This window comes from Marmota monax, unplaced genomic scaffold (genome assembly GCF_021218885.2).
Source record: "Marmota monax isolate L192 unplaced genomic scaffold, Marmota_monax_Labrador192_F-V1.1 WCK01_AAM20220418_F8-fsc00168, whole genome shotgun sequence".
Taxonomy (NCBI): Eukaryota; Metazoa; Chordata; class Mammalia; order Rodentia; family Sciuridae; genus Marmota; species Marmota monax.
The window spans coordinates 3,907,278-3,925,749 of NW_026692492.1; the positions used below are offsets into that span (position 1 = coordinate 3,907,278).

At 63.5% G+C, this 18,472-nt stretch overlaps 1 protein-coding gene across 1 annotated transcript; it reads right to left on the reverse strand.

The window, feature by feature from the left end:
- Positions 1-5,056: 5,056 nt before the first annotated feature.
- Positions 5,057-18,202, reverse strand: LOC124092037 (regucalcin-like). The gene is made up of 7 exons (XM_046443323.2): positions 18,087-18,202; positions 8,845-9,010; positions 7,934-8,116; positions 7,218-7,433; positions 6,465-6,596; positions 5,499-5,653; positions 5,057-5,233 (listed from the first exon to the last, which is right to left on the reverse strand). Exons 2-7 carry the CDS (start codon positions 9,005-9,007, stop codon positions 5,183-5,185), a joined length of 900 nt encoding a protein of 299 aa, XP_046299279.1. The 5' UTR covers positions 9,008-9,010; positions 18,087-18,202; the 3' UTR covers positions 5,057-5,182.
- Between the last annotated feature and the right edge of the window lie 270 nt (positions 18,203-18,472).

The window sequence follows — 18,472 nt, forward strand, 5'->3', positions numbered from 1 at the left end:
CGCGTCTGCGCCGAGTGCTGCCCGGCTCCGCAGCTCTCCTCTTGTCCGTCTGCAACTGCTTCTGTCCACAGCCCTCAGACAACGCCACTCCAGGCCACGCAGTGTGTGCCCAAACCCCTTCCCCGTCACCCACCTAACTAGCCACGGTGTCCACGGATGTCTCGCTTTATTTCCTGTGGCCATAAACGGCAGGGGTACTCCTCCTGAATCGTCACCACCGTCACCACCGTCACCACCGTCACCACCATTGTGAGTCCTGTCAACTCACTGAGCAGCAAACAGACGGATTTGAAGGGCCTCGTACCCCAGGAGAGCTCCCGCCCTCCTCCCTCTCCCCCCTCCTCCCTCTCCCCCCTCCTCCCTCCCCCTGCCCCCCCCTCCATCCATCTTGAATCCAGGAAGGACCTTGACGTCGTGAGGGAGAGCAGACCCTGGAGCAGATGGCTGGTCCTGCTCCTAGACAGGGTGCCCTTGTGCGTGAGCCAGCGGGAGGAGGGTCTTGCTGTGAACGTCCCTTCCGTCTCTCAGCACCTCCTTGCCACAGGCCCCGTCCCACATGGACGTCTGTCATCCCTCCTCTGACAGGTGATGAGCTCCTCTTTCAGTCTGTGGACAGCAAACAATGGTGCTCTCCCGAGGATTTACTGCCCACTTAGGATAATTGGTCCTTTCCTGGCCTCTGGGAAGGGGGCCAAGGGCTGTGCCTGCGCGGTGGCCCTCAGCCACCCATTTGCCCCCGTTCCCTCTATTCTGTCCTTGGACTTTCCCGTCTAACCTGATGTGCTCGCAGCCAGGGGCTGGGGACCCGCCCGTCCCTCCCTTGCCGAGGCAGGCAGGCAGGCTGGTGACCGCGGGTGTCCCCGGAGCCTCAAGTCTCTGCGCGCTTACGTCACTCGCCGCACCGGCCGCAGGCGGGTCGCGGAGGCCTGCACAGTCCGGCTGCCCGTCCAGGGGACGGCTGCCCCTCCTGCCTTCCGTGGCTCCTGTCCCCGGGGTGGATGACCACAGCTGAGGCCTTCGGAGCCCGTCTTGGTGGAAAGGGCCTCTGCGTTCTCTCTGACCACCCCTGCTCCGGCCTCCGCGACTCAGCGTCCTTGGAGGGCGGAGGGCGCAGCCAGGAGAGCTGTGGTCCCCACCCAGAGGCTTCCTCGCACCCACCTGCCCCTCTCCTACCCTCGGGGACCCCTCGGGTCTGCGGGCCGCGGAGCCTAACTTATGCAGGGCCCCGGGATCCCAGGCGGGGCCCAGAGACACCCGGGCTCTGCTGGTGCCTGCGGTCTGCGCCATCCGGGCGCCTCCTGGGCCTGGGCGCGGCCGCTGCTCACCTGGTCGGCGGGGTCAGGACCCTGCCCGCGGGCTGCCCTCTGTCCCGGCGCAGAAAGGACCCGCCCCTCGGGGCCCCTGCCGGAGCCCCTGCCTGCGCGACTCCAGGCTGGTCGTCGCACTTTCCCTTGGCACCTTCACGGGGTTTTAGATTTTTTGACCATTTTGGAAAGAGGCTGAGAGTTTTGAACCGCAGTAAACGCGCCACGTTGTGTCCCCAGGTGATTCTCATGACCTGCCCTGTTTTGGATCGTTCAGCATAAAGGCTGCGTTGGGTTGCACGTTGCCTACAATCTCCTCTTAAATCTGAGGTGAAGAATGAGTTAGGAAACGTCTGATTACTTCATCACGCCTGGCAGTATCCAGGTCAAGTGTGGACAGGTTGAGCCTCATGGTGCACTGTCACCGCATAATCTGCCTTTATTTCTTCTTTATATCGTGATGAGGACTGCACAGAGACGTAGATTTAATGGAGTTTAAATTGCAGGCCCAGTGCACTAAGCTTATCTCTGCATCTCATTTTAGAAAGTGCAGAGAGTGTCCCTGAGACACGTGATAGACAGGTGCGGTGGGGGGGGGGGGCGTGAAAGGCCACTTGTCGCCCACCAAGGTGGCTGTAATCAGAGGACTGATGGCCACGAGGGAGAAATGGGAGCCCTCGTGTGCTGGTGGGAAGGCGAAAGGCGCGGCCACTTTGGAGAGGGCCGGCCTGTTGGTCGAAGTCACGACCCACCCTAGGGAATCGCAAGCGGGTGTAGAAACAGGACGCGCCGCCGGTCACGGCCACCGAAAGGTGCGGACGGAGGCCTCCGGCGCCTGCGCACCTGCAGCCGTCCCCGAGGACGTCCAACCGCGTGCAGAACCGAGCTCGGATACACCTCAGTGCTGGGGGACCCGGAGCACTTGTGCAGCCAGAGCAGCGCTCGCACCGGCCACAGCTGTGGCTCCAGGCACATGAGAGGTCCCCAACAGGCAGAGCCACAGGCAGGAAAGTGGACTTCTGGCTGCCGGCGCTGGGGACTGACCGCTGAGGGTGCGCGAGTTTCTCCGTGCAGAGGCGGAAATGCCCTACCACTGACCGTGCGTGGCATGATGGACGGCTCTGGGAACACGCTGACCTGTGAGCGCGCATCGTGGGCGTGAGAACTACAGCTCACAAGGCTGTTCTAACGTCCTCACTTCGCGGGGTACAGAAACACAGGCCAGAGCTGGATTCAGTATATGGGCCCGGGCCAGAGTTTGTTTCTGCGCTCTTCAGACCAGGGAGTTTTGAGGAGATTTTTCAGGGATCACATGGGAAGGGTGCCCCTGAGAAGCAGATTCACCGGGAAACAGCTTGAACATCCCCCCTGTCTTGTCCTCTGATAGGTGATGCCTGGAGCTGCAGCAGCCATTCTGGGAGCAGGAGGGGACCAGGCCAGAACAAGGGCCCACACTGGCTGCAGTAAGGAGCAAGATGGACCAGTCCTGAGCCTCAGGCTGTTGTCAGGAGCCGGATGGACCCACCGGCCTTCAGACCTTACGGCTGTCCAGACAGCCACATAAGCCCCGTGTGCAGTCAGGTGCAGGCCAGAGGGGTGATACTGCCAGGGGTGTGGGAGTAGTGTGTCTGCGTGTGTGTGCACGTGGGTCTGCACACACGTTTCTGCATGTGCATCGCCTTTGCACCATGTGCACATGCTTCTGAGTGTGCACACAAGTTGACTGATGTGCATGCGTGTCACATAGCTATACTGTATGCTGTGTGTGCAGATCTCCTCTCCAGCGCCCTGTGCGGCACACACCGGCTCCGCACAGAGGGTGGACACTAGTGCTTTCCAACGTAGACAAGCAAAGCCCAGTTGTGCCGGGTTTCTGTTAGCGACTAAAAGGCTCAGGGGTCACTCCAGGTAAACTGGGCTGACTGGGCAGTGCAAAATGACCACACAACAGACACAAACACGTTTTTTTTGGGGGGGGGTCGCTGTGACGGCTCCTGTGACCTTAAGGGTCCGCAGGAAGAGAGAGCGAGAGCATGCGCTAACCCCTTTTATTGAGGAGAAGCTATTCAAAAGAGGCAAGGGGTCAGGTTTCAGGGGGCTGAGTCTATCTTCATGATGTCCACTGTCAGCAGGTTGACTGACACCTGGGTAGGCCACACCCAAGGGCGCAGTAAGAGGAGGGGACACACACGAGGCACTTCCATGGAAGATTCTACCCTAAACAGGGCAAGGGGTTATATTGCAAAGGAACAGGTGAGCGTAGCTCCACCCATGGGCTGTAGCAGGACACACCATGCCCGATCACTGACCCTCGAACCCAAGAAGGTGGGGAAAGCTCTGCCACGTTTCTGTGACTGAGCGCCTCAGCACCCAGCCGGGGAGTGTGACTCAGTCACATGCAAAGTTGGTCTCCCACACAGTTGCCTCCTGGCCTCCCAGCCCCTGAGCAGACAGTGGTGGTCAGCAGGAGGACACCCACTTCCTGGGCCCCTGCTTGGCCTCCCCAAGGTCCCCGCCTGGCCCCTCAGCACCCTGTATCAGGGGCTGCACCTGAGGCCAGGTCTCTTCCTCTTCCCAGGCCAGCTGCCCCTCTCCAGGACTGACCACTTGGCCAGGACCAACTCCACACGGGCCTCACTCCCAGATGGAGGCTTGAGCCCCAGGACAGCCCTTCCTGGTCACAGCACTGCCCGGCCCTGCCCACAGCACAAGCTGCACTCTGCCACATGACCACGGGGACCCCAGGACAGAGACTCCCGGCAGCTGGCAAGCAGAGCCGTGTGCACCTGCAGGCCACCTGTGTGGGGACCTCCAGGAGCTCTGTGCTGAGCCCTGTGGAGTCGGGGACTCAACGTTCTACATCACTCTTAGCATGTGTATGTGGGAGGGCAGCGTGGAGCCCCCGTGCAGGGACAGTGCCCAGGGGCCTCTCGGGGTTACGCAGGGAGTTCCCACTCCACCAGCACCTGCAGCCTAGGTACGTCCATGAAGACCCAGAAACAAACGCTGGAATGAAAACTTGTGTGTGAACATTCACAGCAGCACCATGCACCAGGGTCAGAAGGGAGAAGTGACCCAGTTGTCCACTGAGGAGGAATGGGGAACAGGATGAGTCCATCACATGATGGAATATTACTCAGCCCTGAAAAGGACTGCAGCTCTAACACGTGCTGCAAGTGGGACAGACCTTGAGACCTGGGGCTCGGTGAGAGAAGCCGACACAGAGGGTCACATAGTGTGGACTCCGTGGGCAGGACTTATCCACAGCAGGCCATCCGGAGAGTGGAGGCAGAGAGGCCAACCTCAGAGACACCAGTGTCGGCCACATGTTCTGGGGACTGCAGGTGACCTGTGGGGGACCTTGGAGTGGGCAGGTGATGGGGCTGGGCAGGGGACAGGGTCACTGCTGGAGTGCGGGTGCCTTTCAGGGGTAAATGGGCTGTTTGGAAGTAGAGGCGCTGGGTGCCCAGTGCTGTGAAGGCACCTGATGTCCAGCTCGATCCCTGGCAGATGGACTTGTGCACGTGCAGCACAGCTACAGCCCATGCTCAGGTTCCAGCTCTCAGGGACCCAGCACCAAGTGGAGGCAGAGAGGCCAACCTCAGAGACACCAGTGTCGGCCACATGTTCTGGGGACTGCAGGTGACCTGTGGGGACCTTGGAGAACACATGGGGGCATTACAAGCCGAAGCTGGGTGACCCTGGACAGAATGTGGGGCGGTCCCTGGGGGGCAGCAGCTGCAGAGATGACGTTGAGGTGGCCACATTTATTGTCAGCTGTGCACAGTGGTCAGGCAGGGAGCGCCCCGCCAGAGCTGAGCCTGGCCCGACCCCAGGGACGGAGGCCTGGCTTGAGCTGCGCTGGACGGTGGGGTCCCTCAGCCAGCGAAGGGGCGGGACGCGAGGCCCCTCACCCCCAGGCCCGTGACCTGCGGGAGGAGAGGGTGGAGATGAGTCCCTGGGCACGGCTGAATCTCCCCGCAGCACCAGCCACACCAGCTTCCTAAACCTCCCGTAAACGTCTCTGTGCACAGCAGGGCACGTGGGGCCTCGGGAGGGCTGTTTTCCAGGTGGACAGAGGTCCCCATGGATGCTGCCAAGCCCGCTCCAGTCCCTGAGGTCAAGATGCGTTACACCTGGCTGAGAAGACGTGGCTGGGAGCCAAGCTGACCCTGGCAGGGAGACCCCACTGACCTTGAAGACGTGTCCTGCCTGTGGCTCCCGCAACAGCTGCTCTGGACTCAGGCTGTCCGCTGCAGAGGTCACGTACAGGTCGGAGTAGTCAGCCCCCCCGAAGCAGCAGGACGTCACCCTGGACACTGGCATCTCCAGGGTGCACAGCCGCGTCCCTGTGAGTAAAGTTGTTACGTCCCTGAAGCCCAGCCACCCGCCTGCTGCAGGACCCCAGGTGGCCTGACCGTGCCCACTCCCCAGTGGGGCCCTGGGCCTGCTGGTTCTCCCTGGCACCTGCAGCACTTGATCCCCAACTCTGCCCTGCCTCGTGGACTGCAGGGGTCAGCAGGGCCACCTGGAGCCCAGGAGCTGGACAGGCAGGAGGAGCCCCCTGGAGCCTGTGGAGGGAGCTGGACACCATGGTAAGAGGTGGGTCCTGTCCACATTTGCACCCCAGAACCTGTGAGGGGGACCTGGTGTGGGAACAGGGTCTCTGCAGAGGTTGTTAGTGAAGGGTCCTGAGATGGGCTCCTCCTGGGTCAGGGGGCCTCATGCAATGGCCGTATCCTCCCAAGAGACAGACGGGGGGGACACAGACCCAGAGGAGGAGCCCCGTGGAGACGGAGGCAGAGACTGGAGTGAGGGGCCACCAGCCCAGGGCCGCCTGGAGCCCAGGAGCTGGACAGGCAGGAGGAGCACCCTGGAGCCTGTGCAGGGAGCTCAGCCTGGGACCCTGGTCCAGCCTCCGCCCTCCAGGGTGGGAGAGGACAAGGTCCTGTGGTTTTCAACTGCTGGTTTGTGGTCATTTGCTACATCAGCCCCAGTGTTCCCTGCACTGGCCAAGTGCTGAGGGGCCACCCTGGCACTCCCGCCATCTGCACAGTCCCCCTGTAGCTGGACAAGCAAGTGGTGCTGCCCTCCCAATCCTGAACCCTGAACACCATGGCACAGAGCACTGCATGGCCCCTCCTTGACCTGTGCACACACCTGTCTCGGGGTCCATGCGGATCACCCTGCCTCCGTCAATGCAGGCCACCCAGAGTGTCCCCGTGGTGTCCACGCACAGCCCATCTGGCATGCCTTGCTCTGGCTCCAGCTGGCACACCAGCCGTGGGTTTGCTGCGGCAGGACAGACAGAGGTGCGTGGCCCCTCACTGCCCAGACCAGGAGGTCACATAGCGTGGCCTTAACAACGGGAGGGAGTGACAGACCCAGTGGTGCATCTGTGACCCCAGGAGGGGACTTGCGAGGATGTCGGGGGAGGGCCACAGAGGCTCCCGCCCAGGGAGGGTGGGGTCGCTGGCCACAGAGGCCTCTATCCTGGGAGGGTATGGGGGTGGCCACTGGAGGCCCCGCCCAGGGAGGGCTTGGGGGAGTGTCCACGGACGCCCCGCCCAGGGAGGGCGTGGGGGCTGGCCACTGAGGCCCCGCCCAGGGAGGGCTTGGGGGAGTGTCCACGGACGCCACGCCCAGGGAGGGCGTGGGGGCTGGCCACTGAGGCCCCGCCCAGGGAGGGCTTGGGCGGGGCTGGCCAGGGAGGCCCCGCCCAGGTAGGGCATAGGGGGCTGGCCACGGAGGCCCCCACCCAGAGAGGGTGTGGGGGCTGACCACGGAGGCTCCTACCCCAGGGAGGGTGTGAGGGGCTGGTCACGGTGGCCCTGCCCAGGGAAGGTGTGGGGGGCTGGCCACGGAGACCTTCTCCTGGGGAGGGCGTGGGGGGCTAGCAACGGCAGTCCCTACCCAGGCCTCCTGTCTGCACGTCGTAGTCATAGGCCCGCACAGAGTAGTCCAGGCTGTCCACGTGGTAGAGAGTGCGGTGGTCCAGGGACCAGTCCAGCCCGTTGGGGATGCCCAGCTGGTCCAGCTGTCTGACCACGGAGCGGTCAGCGTAGAGTGTGTACAGGGAGCCCTGCCCCGGCTCCCACACTCCTGGGGCGGACGCCTCTGGCATGGTGCCTGGAGAGAGTGGAAGGTCAGTGGGCAGCGTCCCACCCTGCCCTGCCCACCCCACACAGACCCGCTGTGCAGAGAGCTGTGGTCACCCTCAGTCGGGGGACAGCAGGCAGGATGGCCCTCAGGCATCATCTGTGAGTGAGCCTCTGTGCTGGGCGAAGGGGGGACCCCAGAGATGTCCCACTGGGAAGAGTCCTGCTCAGGCAGAGGTGCAGGGCCCTCAGCCGCACGTGAATGGCCTCTGGCCACCGGCCCTGGCCGCTGCCCCACCCTGGCGGCTTCGACCCTCCCAGGGTCCTCTCTGGGCAGGGACCCAGGAAGAATGACCTGGAAGCCATGGGCTTTGGAGTGGGAGGGAACCTATGGGCTGCCCAGCAGCTGCATGGCCTCGGGGGGCCGCTTGCCCGCAGCCTGGGGAGAGCTCCTGAGGTCCCCACCCAGCCGGCACCCGCCATGACAGGAGGCTCTCCAGGTGGCCTGGGCCAGTCCTTTCAGCAGCCCACCTGCCACAAACCTCCCGGCGGGGTCCACCTTCCCGTCGTTGAACCTGTTGTGGGGCTTGTCCCTGTCCAGCCAGGCCGCCCACTCCACCTGCCCCGTCGCCCAGTCCAGGAGGCCAAGGCAGGTGCCAGAGGCCACCACGTAGCTGCCCTCTCTGCGCAGAGCCACACAGCCAACAGGGTCTCCTGGGAGGACAGAGGACAGCAGGGTGGCCCAGCTGCTGCGTCTCCAGGGAACGGTGCCACCCCACCCACGGGGCTCCCACCAGGAGGCACCGTCAGGGCACAGAGCACGTCTCAGCACAGGACCAGTCCTGCTGGGCCTGCGTGGACCACCTCTCTGCACCCCCTCCCCACGACGGGCACCACAGGGCATCCAGATGGGACTGGAGACTGCCGAGCCTCCTGCAGGGCCACCAGCACTCAGGAGCGGAGAGCCCTGGCCTCTCCTCACGTCATTGCCAGTGTGAGAGCCGCGGGTGCCCCTGAGCCCTCGGGTAGGACCGCTGGGCCTGGGGGAAGGTCTCCACAGCACGGTGCCTGAGGCCAGACACAGACTTGGGGCCAGCCCTGATCTGCAAGGGGGACAGTGGCACCTGCCCTTGGGGAGGGGGAGGGGGAGTGGGGGATGCTCCCAGAGTGCTGCTTCTGCTCCTCAGAAGGACCACGGGGTCGTCAGCCACACAGGTGTGCAAGCCCCACAGACACACAGGTACCTCCCAGGTGTGTGAGGCCACAGGGGTCATCAGCCACACAGGTGTGCAAGCCCCACAGACACACAGGTACCTCCCATGTGTGTGGGCTCACAGGGGTCAGCCATGCAGGTGCGTGAGCCCACAGGTGTCATCAGCCACACAGGTGTGCAAGCCCAGGTACCTCAGGCCCACCGTCTGCAGCCCCACAGGTCCACTTACTCAGGCCCACGGTCTGCACCTCCCCAGACAGAGGGTTCCACCGACACACAGTCCTGGCGTTGATGTCCACATACACCAGCTGCCCGGTCTCCTCTTCCCACACGGGACACTCCCCCATCCTGTGCCTCTCCCTGATGACAGCCTCGATCCTGGGGGACGCCATGGCCTGGGAGGAGGACAGGGCTGTGAGTGCCCTGTTCTCTGTCCCATTCTCCAGGCCATCGGGTGAGGCCTGCTGGACCCTGCAGGCTGGGCGCTTCTGGGTGTGTGACACATCCTGTGGTCTCAAGGACAGCCCTCTTCTGCTCATGAAGCCTCACCCAGGCAGACATGGCGATGCAGAGAGGGAGCCAGCCTAGCCCGCACCCTTGCTGGCTCCTCTGTGCCACCTGGCACTCTGCATGACCCGAGAGGTCGACAGAACATGCAGGTGTCCCGTCACTTGAAGAGGCACCCCCTGGCAAGGTTCCAAGAGCCCCCCTTTCCTTCTGGTGGCACAGTGTGCCCACCTCCCCCACCTTCCAGGCCCCTCACCTACAGCCTGGGAAGCAGGGGCTGCTAAGCTGAGCCACTGTCCAGGTGGGCCCTGCTCAGAGGCTGGGGTGGGGTGCCATCTGCAGGTGGCTGGCTCCGGAGCACACACCCTGCCCTGTCCGCCCAGGAGACCTCTCCCCCAGAAGGGCTCACTTCTCAATGCTCCTGTTAATTGGGCTGCTGTGAGACCCCTGCGCTCCGTGGGATTCAGTTCACAGGGCCCTTCCTGGACAGCACCAGGAGGCCCAGCAGCCCAGGGCTCCCATACTGGGGCGGCTCACGTGCTCCTCAGCCCTGGTCCTGTCCTGCTCGCTCAGCTCTTGGGACTCCACCGCACTCTGGCCTCAGCCAGCTGAAGGCTCCACCAGGTGGGGGCGGCAACTCCCTTCCGCCCTCCCCTCCCCGGTCCCTCCCTCTGTGCATCGCCAAATCAACAGAGCCCGAGGCGGTAGCATGTCACCTGCTCTGTCCTCCAGAACCCAGGTAGCAGTTGCAGGAGTCATCAGTGCACTCTGCATTACAGTGGGAGAAGCAGCAGCCCCTGGGACCTCGCTTCCGTAGAGACCCCCGAGGTCGCGGCCAGCGCCCCGCCAGGCATCCGTGAGACTTCCCCTTAGGGCCGACCGTGCGGCTCCTCAGCCCTCCTGGGTTCTCCCCTGGCACAGGCGCTGCCCTGGGCAGCGGGACACTGTGCTCCTCTCCTACTGCAGAAGAGCGCCCGCTTGCAACTGGGGGTCCACGGGGCTCACCCCGGCAGGCTCACAGGGAGCACAGGCTTGGCCGGGCAGGCGCAGAGGGGGCGCAGGGGAGGCACGGGGAGCCCTGCGCAGGGACACGGGGCGCTGGGCAGGCGCAGAGGGACGCAGGGGAGGCACCGGGAGCCCTGGACACGCACACAGGACGCTGGGCAGGGCTCTACTCACAGGCATCCTGTAACGAACCGACTGCTGACCCCCGAGCTTCACCTGCTGACCCCAGCTGGCCGTGGCACCCAAACGTTCACAGGCACCAGCGCCCCCTCCCCGCGTCTTCCTCCGCCCTCTGGGATGGTCTGGGCGCCACTCCCCCAGCCTCCCCTAGGCTCCTCCAGCGGCCTCTGCCCACGTGCCACTCCAACGACTGCAGTGGGGCCAAGGACCCTGCGTCTCTCCAGTCACCACCACTTTCTGCCAGCAGGATTGCCGGGGCACTCCGCAAGGAGAGGATTTTCGCGGGAGGTGCTGCTCTCTTGCAGGCCCACGCCAAGGGTTCCTCCCGCTGTGGAGCAGGGCTTGGCACAGGAATGTCGTCCCCCGCCCCGAAAGGAGAGGTGCTGGCTTGGTGGAGGTGGAGTCCCCGCACCCACGTCTCCATGCCGCTAAGTGAGCCCAGCTCCTCCACACCCCAGGCTGCAGCCCCGGAACCCGAGGACCCCAGGCCCCACGGTCCCCTCCCCATGGGCTAGAACCGGCCTTGTGGGTGAAGAACTCCCTTGGGAACCTCCTCCGCCTGGGTTCCAGCCAGCACTCGGCAGCGTCCTCACCCCAACCCTGGTCCCAGAGCTCCTTAGGGCCCTGGACTGCAGGCGCCTGTCTGGGAGACCACCAAGGTGGGTGCTGGGGGCTGGTTCCTGCTCCCACAGCCCAGGAGAGGCCACCGCCTGGGTGGAGGGGGTCTAAAGGAAAATGGATGGAGAGCTGGACCTGGAGCTCGTCCACTCCATGAAAGGTGCTGGGGCTCTTGGGAGCACTGGCTACAGCCAGGGGGCGCCCCCTCACCCCAAAGGCTCCTGCTCAAGGTGAGGTCAGTGTGTAGCCCTGGCTCTCACCCAGGTTGGGAGGGGTCCTCTGGTCCTTCTGATTGGCCCTCAGGGTTTGAAGACAGGTCAGGCCCCCTGCTGGGCAGCCTGCAGTTACCGCTGGAGCGGACCCCAGCACGGGTGTGACCACTCACTCTCTGGCCACAGTGGGCAGGACGTACACCTACTCTGCGGGGCTCTTGTAGGAGCAGACACCTCCCAGGACCACCAGTGACGTGCAACTCTTCAAAGCTAAGGGGACATATTTAGGGAGCCATGTGGGACCCTGAGGTCAAGATGGCTGAGGTGGCCCCTGATCCATCCCGATGGCTCTCCTCTCTACTCTCAAGGCGAGGACAGGCAGCGGCCGGACAGCGTCAGACCTCAGGACACCTTGGGCATCAGGATACAATGCTGCCTTGGCTTGGTGGGAGGGTACAGTGGGCTGGAGACAGAAACCAAAGGTGGCAGGCAGTCCCTTGGCTGGGCAGGCAGGGTGGTGGCCTCCATGCAACAGGACCTAGCTCTCCCTGAGACACACTGTGAGGGCACAGAGCCCCACACGCCCTTTGCTCCCACATTCCAGGGGCCCTGGCACCAAACCAGTTGTCATGCCCCTGTGACCCCACAACAGGACACCAGGCACCCACCCTTCTCCACTCCCTGGTGGTCCGGCTGTCCTACCTCCAGAGTGCTCGTCCTCCACCTGCCAAACGCTGGCCCGTTCCCAGGCCCTGCCTGGAGTCCCGGGGCAGCTTCCTTCTGCACCTGGGGCGGATGATCTCATCTGTCTCATGACTTACACCCTCCGACCTGCCCATGACTCCCCCGTTTGTAGATGAGCACACACGGGCTCCCAGATGGGACTCCGTGCCCAGCACTCTGCTTGGAAGTCTATCAGGCATCCCACATGGACTGGCCCACATGCCCCTGCTCCCCTGCCTTCCTCCTCCTGACAATCACCTGCCTTCCTCCTCCCCACCTGCGATGCCTCCCCATGTCCTACCCCAGTGGGGTGACTAGCACCCCAAGTGCACCTGGGACCTCGGGATAGGGCCTCTTTTGCATGTAGGTCTCTGCAGATGTAATTAGGTAATGATCTCAAGATGACACCATCCTGGGTCAGGTGGCCCTCATGCAATGGCAGTGTCCTCACTAGAGACAGAGGAGGGGACACAGGCACAGAGGAGGAGCCACTTGGAGACGGAGGCAGAGACTGCATTGAGGGGCCACCATCCCAGGGCCACCTGGAGCCTGTGCAGGGATCTCAGCCTGGGGCCCCTGGTCTTGGCCTCTGTCCTCCAGGGCTGGCAGAGGACAGGTTCCTGTGGTTTTCAGCTGCTGGTTTGTGGTCATTTCCTACATCAGCCCCAGGGTTCCCCTGCACTGGCCAAGTGCTGAAGGGCCACCTTGGCACTCCCGCCATCTGTAAAGTCCCCTCTGTAGCTGGACAAGTCATGCCTGGAGCCTACCCTGGAGCCTGGGGAGGGAGCTAAGCCCTGTGACCCCTGGTCTCAGCCTTCTGCCCTCCAAGGCTGGGGGAGAAGATCCCACCGGACTGGGGAAATGGTTTCAGCCCCTGTGACACTTTGTTTCCAAGTGCAGGACACTAACAGGGCCATAAAATTGCATCCAAAGTTGGCCCCTCATCCCAGCCTTCCAGATGTCCTGTCCACCAGGCTCCTCCCTCCCTCCCCTCTGGTCAGCTCTGCAGACCCCTGGGTTTGGGAGCCTCTTCAACCAGGTCTCCCTGGCACCACCCTCTCCCTGTCTGCTCCCCCAGAGCAGGAGCCTTGTGCCTAGTCAGTGTGACCCTGTGTCCCCTGCAGTGACTCCTCTGATGTCCTGCAGCCACCCTGCTGGCATGGGGTGGGCTCCCCCACCAGAGCAGGGCTCAGTCACATGGACAGTGTCCAGTTCTCAACCTCCTGGTGACACTCCTCCCTCCCTGTGGGACAGCTGGAGATAGTTTGCTGGACTCGGCCTGCTGGCCCCACGTCCCACTTGGCTGTCCAGAGAAGCCGTGGTGGCCCTGAGGCACCTTGGGAGCTGCAATGACCTGCGTGCTTGTGGGGAGCCCACCAGGTGGTACTCCCTGTGGGAGACCTGCTGGAGTGACTCGCTGGACACAGGCCTAGGCCCGGGGGTCATGCCCCCTGCCCCTGGTGGGTCAGCTGGCTCCCTCTGTCCCCGAGCATGAGACCCTGCCCCCCTCTCTTTGGGTCTGTGAGTGGTGGCACTGCTCCATCATGTCTCCTGTCTAGGAGTGGCCTCCTCTGGGGCTCAGCTGAGCACCCCCTGTCCCTACTCCTTCCTGACTGGGGTTGTCGCCCAGGGGCTGTGAGACAGGAAAGCACCCTGGGTCTGCCAGAGCCTCGGGTCACCTCGCCTTAGGCTGCTTCCTGGGAGAGGCACAGGGTAAGGTGGGGCTCAGGTTGTGGGTCTGCCTAGGGACAGAAGTCTCCCTGAGAGGCTCAGTGCTCCTCCATCACCAAATCCCACAGCCCAGGGCCTGAGCCTCCCTCCTCCTGCGCCCAGCACTCCATGTCCCTCAAGAGCCCGGGCTGGGCCTCAGGGTCCCGCTGGGGCACTTTCCTCTCCCACGAGTGACAGGCTGACTTGTTCCCCAGGCTGTGGCCTGAGCCTCCACCTGAGCCTCTCCTGAGTGACTCTGGGTCCTGCAGCTGCCCCCGTCACAGCCTTGAGTCTGTGTCACGGTCACCTTCCACGAGCACCTGTTCATCAGACTGCCCGGCTCACCTGCCCTGTGTGTCCAGCGCCGGTAGGTCCAGGACAGCCCCGCCCACCTGACCTATGTGTCCAGCGTGGGTAGGTCCAGGACAGCCCCGCCCACCTGCCCCTGTGTGTCCAGCGTGGGTAGGACCAGGACAGCCCCGCCCACCTGACCTATGTGTCCAGCGTGGGCAGGACCAGGACAGCCCCGCCCACCTGCCCCTGTGTGTCCAGCGCCGCAGGACCAGAACAGTCCTGCTCACCTGCCCTATGTGTCCAGCGTGGGCAGGACCAGAACAGTCCTGCTCACCTGCCCTGTGTGTCACCATGGGATGGACCCAGTCTCTGCCTGAAGGCAGACAGCAGCGCTGATGCTCAGAAGACTGCCTGCGCCTCCTGCTGGCCGCCGTCAGCCCTACACCCTGCACTGCTCACCTGACCTATGTGTCCAGCGTGGGCAGGACCAGGACAACCCCGCCCACCTGCCCTGTGTGTCACCATGGGATGGACCCAGTCCTTTCCTCAAGGGAGACAGAGACGCCGATGCTCGGAAGACTGCGCCTCCTGCTGGCCGCCGTCAGCCCTACACCCTGCACTGCTCACCTGCCCTGTGTGTGAGCAATGGCAGGACCAGGACAGCCCCGCCCACCTGCCCTGTGTGTGAGCAATGGCAGGACCAAGACAGCCCCGCCCACCTGCCCCTGTGTGTCCAGCGCTGCAGGACCAGGACAGCCCTGCTCACCTGCCCTGTGTGTCACCATGGGATGGATCCAGTCCCTGCCTCAAGGCAGACAGCGGCGCTGATGCTCAGAAGACTGCCTGCGCCCCCTGCTGGCCGCCGTCAGCCCTACACCCTCGGGGCTCAAAGCACCTCCTGCCTCTGGTCCACATCTCTGGGGTTGGGGTCCTGAAGGGCAGGCCGTCCTCTGCAGGGTCCTGGGAAGCTCCTTCCTGCATCTTCTCACCCCCAGGATCCCAGGCCCTAGCCTTGGGTCCTCATCACTCCAGTTTGTCTCCCTGTCCCTTCTCCATCTGCCCCTCTTCTCAGCATCCTGCTGACTCCTTGGGCCCCAAGACCCTCCAGGTCATCTCCCTCTCCGCATCCCTACCTCGTCAGGTGGCAGAGGGCCTTTTGCATTCCCAGGGCCGGCAGTGGATGTGGACACTGACATTAGCAGGCCACAGAACTCATGCCCTGCGCAGCAAGGACCTCCCTAACCAGAAGAGAGTCTTTGGGAGACCCTGCCCCAAAGGCATGACCCCCACAGTCCCAGGAGAGCTTCTGGGGAAAAGTGGGGCTCCCATTTGGAAAGACTTGGAACCCTGCATCCTGTAGACCTTCCCTGACCCTAGCAGCTGTGGGGTGGGGGTGCCCAGTGGAAGGTCATCTGCTTGTAGAGGGATTCGGGGCACCCACCCACCCATCCCTGATCACAGGCCACTGTACCCCTCCCTCCCTCTCCCTGCTCACACCCCCTGTACCCCTCCCTCCCTGTCTCTGCTCACAGCCCCTGTACCCCTCCCTCCCTGTCCCTGCTCACAGCCCCCTGTACCCCTCCCTCCCTGTCCCTGCTCACAGCCCCTGTACCCCTCCCTCCCTGTCCCTGCTCACAGCCCCCTGTACCCCTCCCTCCCTGTCCCTGCTCACAGCCCCTGTACCCTCCCTCCCTCTCCCTGCTCACAGCCCCCTGTACCCCTCCCTCCCTGTCCCTGCTCACAGCCCCTGTACCCCTCCCTCCCTGTCCCTGCTCACAGCCCCCTGTACCCCTCCCTCCCTGTCCCTGCTCACAGCCCCTGTACCCCTCCCTCCCTGTCCCTGCTCACAGCCCCTGTACCCCTCCCTCCCTGTCCCTGCTCACAGCCCCCTGTACCCCTCCCTCCCTGTCCCTGCTCACAGCCCCTGTACCCTCCCTCCCTCTCCCTGCTCACAGCCCCCTGTACCCCTCCCTCCCTCTCCCTGCTCACTCCTGCTACTCTACTGAGGGTCCCCACCTGCTGCAGAGCTGAACTCTGACCCACCTGAGTCAGTCTGTCCAAAGACAACAGCTCTTCCACGGTCTTTTGTCCAGACCGTGTCACACAGCTCCTGTGACCGCTGCGGCAGGGCCCATTTGCCTTCATGAGACCCACACAGCAGAGGGCCTGCTGGAGCCAGGGACCACCAACCTGGGGCCTTAAGTGGAAATGCATCTTCCACGTGGCTCCTCCTCTGAGGCTGTCCCCTCTTCTGTTTTAAGGACATGGCCATTGCATGAGGGCCACCTGACCCAGGGGAGCCCATCTCAGGACCCTTCACTAACGACCTCTGCAGAGACCCTGTTCCCACACAAGGTCCCACTCACAGGTTCTGGGGTCAAGATGTGGACAGGACCCGCCTCTTACAATGGTGTCCAGCTCCCTCCACAGGCTCCAGGGAGGCTCCTCCTGCCTGTCCAGCTCCTGGGCTCCAGGTGGCCTTGGCTGCTGACCCCTCACTCCAGTCTCTTCCTCCATCTCCATGTGGCTCCTCCTCTGTGTCTGTGTCCCCTCTTTCTCTCTTGGGAGCACAGTGGCATTGCATGAGGGCCCCGTGTCCAGGAGGAGCTCATCTCGAGACCCTTCACCTTGAGATCCTTTACCTATTACACCTGCACAGGGGGCAGGCGGCCTGGGGAGCCATCAGGGGCCCTTCCCAGGGCTGAGGACCTGAGTAGGGCTGAGTCCTTCCCACGTGGGCCGGGAAAACGGGAATTGGGTCTTAGCTGGGTTTGTGGGCCAGGTACCTTTGTTGCTAGGGCAAGTCTAAGTTCTGAATGGAGAGTCCCACAGACAGGGCTGGAGGCGGGGGCCTCCTCCACCGGGCGGCCTTGAAGACAGGTGCCCTCCAAGGGAAGTGCCTCGTCTACTGTCTGGGGTGTGCACACACGCGCTCCTCATGGTCACTCTCATGGGAAGCCAAGGTCACTGAGGAGGATAAGGTGTCCGGTGTGTATACTGCAGGAGGACATTGTGTCCTGAGTGTAGGCTGGAGGAGGACACTGTGTCCCGAGTGTAGACTGGAGGAGGACACTGTGTCCCCAGTGTAGGCTGGAGGAGGACACTGTGTCTCTAATGTAGGCTGGAGGAGGACACTGTGTCCCTAATGTAGGCTAGAGGAGGACACTGTGTCTCTAATGTAGGCTGGAGGAGGACACTTTGTCCCTAATGTAGGCTAGAGGAGGACACTGTGTCCCCAGTGTAGACAGGAGGAGGACACTGTGTCCGAGTGTAGGCTGGAGGAGGACACTGTGTCCCGAGTGTAGGCTGGAGGAGGACACTCTGTCCCCAGTGTGGGCTGGAGGAGGACACTGTGTCCCGAGTGTAGGCTGGAGGAGGACACTGTGTCCCGAGTGTAGGCTGGAGGAGGACATGGTGTCCGCAGTGTAGACTGGAGAAGGACACTGTGTCCCTAGTGTAGACTGGAGAAGGACACTGTGTCCCGAGTGTAGACTGGAGGAGGACGGTGTGTCCCAAGTGCCGACTGGGGGAGGACGGTGTGTCCTGGGTACATTCACGACCCCATCCCTGCCAGGACTCTTCAGGCTCTGTGCCCTGGACTCCATCAGGTCTCTGAGGGGTGTCGGGCTGGGTACTTCTGCAGGGAGGCTTCCTGAGGGACACAGGCTCCCACGTGTCCTCTTCCCACTCTGACCACAGAAGTGGAAGTGGTATTCCTCTGGCTGTTCTCAGGCTACACCTGACCTGGGCCGACCCTCTGAAGTCCGGGCTGAAGGCCGGACCCACACCCTCGGCCTCCACCACGCCCCACCGCCCCGCCCCAGGACCTCCCCCGACGCGCCTGCCCGCCCTGGGCTCTGCCCTGCCGCCGCCCCGGACTCCGCTTCCCGCCTGGCCATTCCGGACCCCAGCGTCCTCCAGGGCCTCCCTCCTCCAAGCCTGCGCCGCCCCCACTCCCCGCCGGACCCAGATCACCTCCCGCCGTCGTGCTCCCCTCCCCGCCTGCCGAGCGCCCGCGGCCGTCCACCGCCTCTGGCCCTCCCGGTGCCCTCTGCGTGGCTCCCCGCGGTCCGCTCAGGACCTGGACACTCTGCGCCGCCCCTGAACCCGTCCTTGGGCCCTCGACTACTCCCTGCCAACATCGGCTCTTTGGGTCCCCCTTTTCCACTCTGCCCTCGACCCTCGGCCCTTTCCGTACACACTCGGGTTTCTCCGTACATACTCGGCCCTTCCGAGGCCACTCGGCTCTCTTCACCAAGTCTCCGCACTTCAGCCGCCCTCGGCTCTTCGCGTTCTCTCGGGTTTCTCCGTACACACTCGGCTCTCTTCGTGAAGTCTCTGCACTTCCATCTCCCTCGGCTCTTCGCGTTCTCTCGGGTTTCTCCGTAAACACTCGGCTCTCTTCGTAAATCTCCGCACCTCAGCCGCCCTCGACTCTTCCGTTGTCTCTCGGGTTTCTCCGTACACTCTCGGCTCTCTTCGTGAAGTCTCTGCACTTCCATCTCCCTCAACTCTTGGCGTTGTCTCTCGGGTTTCTCCGTATACTCTCGGCTCTCTTCGTGAAGTCTCTGCACTTCCATCTCCCTCAACTCTTGGCGTTGTCTCTCG

What these genes read in the sequence shown, in the direction of transcription:
- LOC124092037 (XM_046443323.2), bottom strand. Translation starts at nt 9,007, where the DNA reads ATGGCGTCCCCCAGGATCGAGGCTGTCATCAGGGAGAGGCACAGGATG. An exon ending in GGTGCAGACCGTGGGCCTGA is followed by an intron (nt 8,117 to 8,844) that starts GTAAGTGGACCT and finishes CTGTCCTCCCAG; the next exon opens with GAGACCCTGTTGGCTGTGTG. An exon ending in CGTGCAGACAGGAGGCCTGG is followed by an intron (nt 6,597 to 7,217) that starts GTAGGGACTGCC and finishes GTCCTGCCGCAG; the next exon opens with CAAACCCACGGCTGGTGTGC.